The sequence below is a fragment of the Chelonoidis abingdonii genome, chromosome 19 (genome assembly GCF_003597395.2).
Source record: "Chelonoidis abingdonii isolate Lonesome George chromosome 19, CheloAbing_2.0, whole genome shotgun sequence".
Taxonomy (NCBI): Eukaryota; Metazoa; Chordata; order Testudines; family Testudinidae; genus Chelonoidis; species Chelonoidis abingdonii.
This window is the reverse complement of record NC_133787.1, coordinates 7,665,817-7,675,175: the sequence shown is the minus strand read 5'-3', so window position 1 is coordinate 7,675,175 and position 9,359 is coordinate 7,665,817. Positions and strand designations below refer to the sequence as shown.

General features: G+C 43.8%; 1 protein-coding gene and 1 pseudogene across 1 annotated transcript in view; both read right to left on the bottom strand.

Annotated features, from left to right (window-relative positions):
• Positions 1–3,276: 3,276 nt before the first annotated feature.
• Positions 3,277–9,359, bottom strand: part of BBS2 (Bardet-Biedl syndrome 2) — a 31,625-nt gene continuing 25,542 nt past the window's right edge. The window contains exons 13-17 of the mRNA XM_032785778.2: positions 8,560–8,691; positions 7,589–7,726; positions 7,001–7,113; positions 5,344–5,492; positions 3,277–3,864 (exon numbers count right to left, since the gene is read on the bottom strand). Of these exons, the coding sequence (XP_032641669.1) occupies positions 3,758–3,864; positions 5,344–5,492; positions 7,001–7,113; positions 7,589–7,726; positions 8,560–8,691 (639 nt within the window). The 3' untranslated portion in view covers positions 3,277–3,757. The remainder of the gene's footprint in view (positions 3,865–5,343; positions 5,493–7,000; positions 7,114–7,588; positions 7,727–8,559; positions 8,692–9,359) is intronic.
• On the bottom strand, positions 5,705–5,814 carry LOC116827936 (U5 spliceosomal RNA; annotated as a pseudogene).

Genomic DNA, 9,359 nt, shown 5'->3' with positions numbered 1-9,359 from the left:
GGTGAAAGTAAGCCAGGCATACCAGCAAGAGCTGGTGCGCCATACTGGGGTGGCCCAGCTTCCCCAGGGAGCAATTTAAAGGGCCTGGGGAAGCTGCTGGGAGCCCCAGGCCCTTTAAATTTCCCCCAGAGCCCCACTGCTGGAGCCCTGAGGTAGTGGGACTCTGGGGGCTATTTAAAAAGTCCAGGGCTCCCGCTGCTTCTACCACTCGGCCCCTTAAATAGCTGCCAGAGCCCCGCTGCCACTACTCCAGGGCTCCGGTGGCTATTTAAAAGGCCGGGGCAGTAGAATCAGGGGTGTCCTGGGCCCTTTAAATACCCCCAGAGCCCTAGGGTAGCCCCTGGAGCCCCCCACTAGTTAAAGGGCCAGGGTTCCAGCTGCCTCTACCGCCCCGGCCCTTTAAATAGCCACCAGAGCCGTGCCACTTCCCCAGGGCTCCAGCAGCTGGGGGGAGACGGGAGGGGCCAGGGGAGCTGGGAGCTCCGGCAGACTAGACAGGACAGTCCTGCAGGCAGGATGTTGCCCATGGACCGGAATTTGTCTACCTACTGCCCACCCCTTTAGGAACCGGTTCTACACCAGCTTCTAAAGTTAGCAACTGGTTCTTGCGAACCAGCTCCAGCTCACCAGTGAGTGGGACGTGCTGTGAGCTGCAGTGAAGGGCTACATACCAGGCAATAAACCATTATGCAACATTTAAATTGCTCCGACTAATGATTCTAAGAGGACATTCAGGCTGCTCACCAGATTCCTCCACCGCAGAAGAGCCAGAGTCTAGCATTTGACACTAGAAACATACAACCAGACTTCTGGGTAATTCAAGCATTGGCAATGCAGCAATTTCATTTGTATTAGATGGAAGCAGTTTTGTCAAGTAGTTGACAACAAAAGGACCACTTTGTTATGGAGCAAGACAGAGCAAAGTAGCTATAGCCTAGATTGAAGGAGACTTAAAAAAAAAAAAAATCCTCATTCATACGCACATCATAGTGCGTGTCTCATTTTACATCTCTTCCTGATTGAAATGAGGAATAAGATAACAGCATCCTCAGACTTGGAGAAGTCAGGACTGGAACTGAACGACCTTTTGTCAATTGTCAGTTCTAATTGCTTCCCCCAAGCTGAAGCTTAATTGGAGACACTGAAAAAATCACTCATGCGTAGATGTTCCTGTTAAGAGGGCACTGGTTCTGGTGCAATTTCTCATCAAGTTTCTGTAGGAAAGAGTGAGAGGGAACATTTGTGCTCTAAGGACATGCCTGGCAGGTTTTTCCCAAGAATTCTCTCATACAGGGGTTGGAATGTAGGTTGGGGTGTGGAGAAGCACTAGTCCCTCGTGCAGTTATGAAGCCACAGTACAGTTTAACAGGTTCACACACACGTGCATATAGTGACCAGTATGTCATTCTAGCATTATGAATTCTTGGGGGTCACTGAAGGTTCCACTGAACTCTGCTCTTCTTATCTTGACCTGTTGCCTACTTCTGCTTGCCAGCTGAGTTGCTTTATTTCGATGCTGCATAGCTTGGCTCATCCTTTAGGATAAGAGATGTTAGGCAAGATGTGTTCAAAATATGTTCTTACAGCAAGTATCAAATCTCCTGTCTTCGTACCAAGTACAAGTGGGGAATTGGCCAAGTTACAGATCTGGACTATTAGTACTGAGGAACTGACAATGCTACGGGAATACAGCTTGCCCACAGATACAAAAATGGAGACAGGATGGCGTGAAAGTGCATGGTATGTAGCTTTGATAATCAGCATGTCTGGCCACAACAACATGATCTGCCTTCTGATCAAAGCCACTGTCTAGCTGTTGAACAAACTACATTCACTATAAAACTTGTCAAGCACGAGGAATTGGCAAGTAGAACAATAGAAGAGAGATTGGAGCTACAGGAATCTTTTCCTACAAATACAGTGGCTGGCAGAGATCCCAAGACATATTAACCCTAGAGGTTGCTCCATAATAGTTTTAAAATTCACCAACCCAGAATGGAATGGGTGGCTCATTAGACCTTTTTATTCAGAAATGGCAGATGTGTGTTTGCCAACACAATTCATACTGAGGGGAATGTATCAATGATGGGCTGTTCTCAGGATTAAAACAGATTTCAAGAATTAATTTCCCTTTTAGCCAGCTATAGGCTCCCTAGCCTCTCCATGGTGGATGATGCACCATTCTCTCTATTTCAGAGCGTGCATAAGAAGCCTGTTAGCTACAGAGGAGCTATCCAAGAATCCCCTTCCATGTGCGCGTCTAACCCCACAGAGATGAGGGACACCTCTGTCCCTGCCCTGTTGTATGCAGGTACTGATAATTACATAGGGAAGGAGCTTGCTGAAGCAGCATGAGGAAACAGATGCTGAAGATGCAATTCAGGTCAGGCACATCAGTTAAGAACTGTTTTAGCTCATAGGAGAAATCAGCTTTGGCATAAAAATTTACACTCCAATCCACCATCCTACTGCATTATTTAAACCCACCTTTAACTAATTCTGGCCCAAAATACTGTTTCTTCTGAGAGTTCTTTGTGCCAGAGTCCAAGAGATTTTTCTTCCTGCCTCTTGTACCTAGATAGTTCTCCCTGCTCCCCTTTTTATTCCTACATGTACTGCTATCAAGGACCAGTTTGCTCCTTCATAAAATACATGCCACTTTCTTGCTGCCTTCCCTTCCCCACCAACTCAGCATGGGCTCTTTTATCCAGCAGTTGCAGAGAATGAATAGCTGGAGGTAGAATTTCCACCAAGTAAAGCAAGCTCAAGTGTTAACTTTAGAAAACTGACCAATTCCCAGCTTCATGGAACCTAGGAACGGGTTAATTTCCTTGTTTTTTATAAAGCCAGCGAGGGGTGCTATAGCTGGGACTTCTGCCGGCAGTGACTCCTCACCTCACCTCTCCCATCTGGCCTTCCCAGTGAGATCTGTCCTGAAAGTAGCGGCTGAAACCAGGGATTTACTGACAGAGCAGCTCTGTGCTGCACAGGTCAGCAGCTGATAACTAGGGGTAGCAGCAAACTGCACAAATCACTTATGGTTCTTGAATACCCCAAAGTTAGGGTGCCTTAGGAGCCAAGGTTTTGCTTTAGACCCACTCTGAACCCAAGGTTTTTGAGCTGAAAGGGTAGTGTATTAATAGACGTGCCTCTTGCTTGGTATATTCTGTGAGCAAAATACCTGACAAGTATGGAGCAAAACCTGAAATGTGTTTCATTAACATAACATAAGTAACAAAAATAACTCTGCATCTCTTCAACTGAACACACATACTGTGAAAGTCTGACAGTTCTGTGTTTTAATGGAAAAGCTGATACTATAACTGCAAAATATATGAAATTCCATAAATAAGTTACAGTAAGAAAAATAACTATTCCAGGACTATACAAGTGTCTTGAGTGACTTACATAAATACCACATCTGCACTTAAACTCTGAGCCTTTCTCCACAGATTTTCCTATCCTTTAGCCTCCAAAGTAGCATATCCCAACTGATGGCTTACTTTAAAAAAAAAACGGACTATCTTTCCATTTACTTCATTCTGTAGTGGGGCTGCAGGCTGATTTAACTGCTTCTCAGTATTGGTACCTTATACATTGCTACACATCAAGTTCCCTGCCTTTGTCTCCCAATGGCTTACTTGGGAACAGTCGGAAAGGAAGTACTACAGGGGATCTGCTCCTATGACATCTGTTTATTTGTCTAGGATCACCTGTTGCAAGGAAGTATCATCGCCAGGCAGTCACTATTCCCCTTTTACAAGGATGCAGTCCCCACTCGCATTATCCTGAAGAGCATATTTAGGTTGTTGTTTCTAATGGCATCCCGGCACGCAGTGATCACCTGCATCTTCGGTTTCCCAACTAGAAAGAAAAACCCCCACAGAATCAGCACTAACATATTTAAGTAACCGAATGAGACATTAAAATAGACATTTACAGGGCAGAGCTGGTCTCTCAGAATTTAGATTTTTGTAAAAAAAATTAAATTGTCCTTTGGGTTTTTTAAATAAAAAAACCAGTAGGACTATTTTTCCTTTTTCTTAATCGCATGTCAAATGGTGGGGGGGGGGGGGCTATTATTTGTATTACAAAAGTGCCTTGGAGCCCCAGCATGGCTGGGGCCCCATCGTGGCAGGCACCATACAAACATGCAGTAAAATAGTTCTTTCCTCAAATAGCTTAAATAAGTATCTCCCTATTTGCAAAGCAAGAACTGGAACATTGTGCTTGTGCTTGTGCTTGTACAAGGAGAAAAGCGTAAAGAAACCACACAACAGCAAAGGCTAAAGTATATTTAATGGTCAGTTTTAATAATTTAAGGTGTCACTAGTAATGTAGGTAAACTTTACAATAGTCTGATTTAACCTGAGAGTGTCCTCCTTTAAACTTCTGGGCCAGAAGTGAAGAATTCAAATTTAACTTTTAATGTTACATTGTAAAAATGGTTTTAATAAAAGCAGTAAGTCTTACACTCTTCAAAATGCTGATAACTGCTTTGAATTGTTGCCCCAAAGTCATGCTGGGCACCCATTACTCCCTGACTTTCCTAAGAATCTAGGGTGCCTAGCAACTCATGATCAATTCATTAGCAAGTAATTAGTGTAATGGAAATACCGAGGGATTGCACTTGGTGCTTCTTCCAGACAAGTAACTAGAAAAAAACAAATTAGGTTTGATATTGAATTTCTGTCCTCAGCCCAGCAATTTCTCACCTACCTCCAAGTTTTCAGAACATATGCTATCGAATTTGAGTTCGCACGTGTCAATAGCGATAGGGTTGATGACTTACCAAGTTGAACAAAGCTTAAAAATAAATGTATGGTAGGGTTTAAAAAGAGAATTTGGACTGATTTTCAGACTGTATTTATGCCTTAGCTCCCATATGTTTTCTGCACTTAGCCACACTCTGAAGTTTCAAGTTTCATGGGCAATAGAAAGAGAGGTTCTAATTTGCAAGCTGCTCTGCACAGGCTGACCCCAATGTCATGCAGTAAAATTTGCAGGATCTGGGCCAAAGGCTACCTACTTTTGAACAGCATTTCCTGGGATCCTTGAGATTAGGGTATATATCTTATACCTTGTAGAGATAATTTGTATTTGTCTTTTAAAAATGCGAGTAACACTACAGTTTAAGCAAGTATGGAGAGATTTCATATTCCTCTGCAGCTGAAAACTGAAGCAAGATACCTACTGTTAAGTCCTGGACCATACAGCAAAATGTATCTGGCCTTCAAGCCAAGCTCTAACAATCTTGCATTTGCTCTTTGATGTGCCATTCTCTACCCTGGCTTGTTGAGCCAAAAATGGAGTTCCCAAAGGAGAACCCCGCCCTGGACTTACCACGCAGTTGCCCCGCTCGCTGGATAGCTTGATTTACGGATTTGAGATTGTTTAACAGCTCGGTGTGGTTGGTGCAGCGAATTTTATACTCATTAAGTAAATCTCTGTTGAGATCATAGAGTTCCATGTACCGTTTCTTCATATTTCTCCTGTGAAAATGAACAACAGAGACAAGGGAGACTCAAGGGACAAGGAAACCAGGCGACAATTCATGTTTTGTTAATGTAAAAAGGCAATAATATTTAGTTACTATGGTTACTGCCGCTATCTGCTGTTCTCAAGTTGTCTGAAGTTAGAAGGCTGAATGTATCAGAGATAGATGGGTATCCAATATAACTCCACAGCTAGTCAGGTATTTTATTCCTCATTACTTACACCAGGAAAACAAAGTCACTCAATAAATGTTCCTCTCCACGGAAATCTTTAGTAAAAGGTGAAAGATTTATACGAACTGAAGAGAAAGCAGAGTATTTACTCTGTTCTCTCTCTCTCTTTTTCACATGCCTCCCCCCATTAGTATTTTGCTCCTCGATACTGGATATATTAGACTCGGAAAAGGTTCAGAAAAAGGCAACAAAAATGATTAGGGGTATGGAACAGCTGCCATATGAGGAGAAGTTAATAAAACTGGGACTTTTCAGCTTGGAAAAGAGATGACTAAGGGGGGATATGATAGAGGTCTATAAAATCAAGATTGGTGTGGAGAAAGTAAATACCACAAGAACTAGGGGCCACCAATGAAATGAATAGGCAGCAGGTTTAAAACAAACAAAAGGAAGTATTTTTTCATACAACGCACAGTCAACCCGTAGAATCGTTTCCAGAGGATGTTGAAGGCCAAGACTGTAACAGGGTTAAAAATAGAACAAGGTAAGTTCATGGAGGATGGGTCCATCAGTGGCTATTAGCCAGGATGGGCAGGGATGGCGTCCCTAGCCTCTGTTTGCCAGAAGCTCGGAGTGGGCAACGGGATGGATCACTTGATGATTACCTGGGCTGTTCATTCCCTCTGGGCACCTGGTATTGGCCACTGTCAGAAGATAGGATACTGGGCTAGATAGGACCTTTGGTCTGACCCAGAATGGCTGTTCTTATGTATGTTCTTAGTGATTTGGAAGCTCTGGGAAAAGGAGTTAATTTCCCCAGAAGAGTTAGTCTTGCTGATCATTAGTTGCATTAGATCCGTCGACTTCTTGCAATAGACAGTTGTGATGTGGACATTAGGCCTTAGCTTCAGGAGGACAGAGCTGTTCAGAGCAAAAGATTAATGCCCTGAAAACACAGGGAACAAACTCTTCCTCAGCCTCCTGCTCAGAGTCCTTCCCCACCGCACCCTAAAGAGGATGAGTCCTGCCCTGCCCAGCTACTGCTCCCTTTCTCTTCACACAATGGACTCCCTCTGGCATAGCTGAGAGCTTGACAACACTACCTCACAGCTGATTCACATAGCCTACCCGGCACTGAGTCATCCGCCTGCTGGTTCTCAGCCTAAAGAACAGGTCAGGAACACAGTGATCATGTGTAAATAATAGGCACCTAGATTTAATGCAGCCTTGATCCACGCAGCTGTTTCTATCTAAAGGTGCTCTTCTCTACCAAAAAGCTACGACTGGCCAGCAGAGCCAGAGAAATATACAGAAATGCAATGGCTGCTCACATGTCTCCCATGAGGCGTGAATCTTCTGCTCGAACCAACATACTGCGGATAAGGTTGGAGTGGTCCGCCATGTCAGCAGTGAGTTTCTGATGGACTGTATGAAATTCATCCACCTATCAAGAGTAAAGACACCCAAATATTTTGTGAAGTCCATGCAAATCAGAGAGTTTAGCTTTGAAAGGTAGAGGCTACACCAAGTTAATAGGGAACAGCTTCCTATCCCTCCGACTGGATCTCTGCCCAGGAAGAGGAAGGCTAGATGAGACTTTCAGGGCTACTGACCTCCCTGATTCACACCATCGGCTTCAATGGACTTTGAATTTCCTGGCCAGTTTACAGAATGAGGGAATTGTCCTAATCATCAACAGCTAGGAGGGGACCTGACCCTGTTTTGGATAACAAGAAATTTTGGAAGAGGGGGGCTGTCACCCTCTCTAATTCAGAGGACAGTAAGCCATGGTTGCAGGTTTAAATGGCAGAAAGCCACAGAAAGTTTAGACATAGAAAGAGAGAAAAAGTCATCAAATCCTGAAGCCACCATCCACCACCAAATCAACCACCATTTAGACATGCTTGGTGCCTACTCACCTTAACTAGCACTTTCCGCAGCTCCTCAAAGTACGCAGGGAAATCTGCTTCCACCTGCAAGTCTTCAATTGCCAAGAAGGAGGCCATTGACTGGATAATGTCACCGGCTAGATCTATATCATCCGTGCTGATAGAAATCTAACAAGTGTAAAAACAGTAAGTTTCAGATTTCCCCTCTTCAGAATTCTCCCTTCACAACCATTAAATAAGACCCCTTTTGTAGCATATTCAACCTAACGCTCAAAACAGTTAATACTGCAAGATTTCCATTGGAAAGCCTATTAATCTGATACTACATTTTGCTAGAATTAAGCACTGTGGACTAGATCTGAAGTATATGGGAATCTTTCACTGACTTCAGGGGACTCTGGATCACGACCTAAGGGAGAAATGCATCACTATGCAGAGGGCCAGCACAAGGATCATGCTCTAGTTACATCCCATCTAATCCCTCAAAATAGGGCTTCAGTGGTGGAGAGGCTCTGTTCTGCCTCTCTGCACCAGAGTGAATTTCACCATATAAGAATACGTTGCTTCAAAAAACTGAAGGAGCACCACACTGTATTGTTCATATCACTGGCTGAGCTTGGAATCTGACTCCCAGACAGGAAAGTGGGCACTACCATTGAGGACAAAATCCTGCTTAAAACACTAGCATTTCATCTGCCTGTGCAGTCATATAAAACCATGAGACAGTTTGATGCTATGATAATCAGAGGATCAAAGAATCGTAGGACTGGAAGAGACCTCAAGAGGTCATATAGTCCGGTCGCCTGCACTCCTGGACTAAATACAACAATTCTTAGCTGGACAGAAATAGCATAAAGCTAGTGGAAATATTAATGGCGTGGTCCCTCCTCCGCTTTGTATCTTTGCTCCCTGTTCACTTTCCCATGTGGGCACTTCCTCCCAGTTCCACTGCTCGTTAATAATATTAGACCTAAATAGGGTACGGTGAGAGTAAAAATTACCTCTCCATTGGGTTTGATTTTTATGCACAGCTGTCCTGCATCACGCAGGGAAGTGAAACAGACTAGAAAAGGTGCGCTTTGGAGCTCTGCATCCTCTGGTAACAGAAAGCTCTGGTTCAACCACATGACAACCTAGAAAAATAATTTCGTAACATTACCCTTCCCATGGAGAAACTTTCTGGAATGTATTTGCTCTAGTGGACACTATGGGATACACCAGATATACTGCAGAGCACCCAGCTCAGTGCATCTTGTGATTATTTGCAAAATCCTACTCTGGGTCGTGAAATAAAGTGTCTCTATTAGAAAACAGACCCCAACTGGGAGTTTACTAGGATCACAGCATCCCCACTGGACAGAACAGGATGACTCATGATTAATTTTGCTCTCTCCCACCTAGCGGAATGGGGACAATTTGCTCTGCTATATGTGGGCTGTTCAAAGCATGATTTTGTATAATATTATGAATAAGAGAATCAAGTAAGTAAAAAAGTCACATAAGCCCTTCGGGGCAGGCACCATCTTTTTGTTCTATGTCTATACAGCACCCAGCACATTGGGTCCATGACCAAGGTTCCTAGGCACTACACTAATACAAATAAAACATAAGAAGAAATGGACAGAGAAAGGATTGTTCAGTGGTTAAGGCAGTAGCTAGGACTTGGAAGGCCAGGGTTCAAATCCCTGCTCTGTCACACACTTCCTATGTGACCTTGGGCAAGCCACTTAGCCTCTCTGTGCCTCAGGTCCCCATCTGTAAAATGGGGATAAAAGCACTGCCCTGGGGTGATGTGAGAATA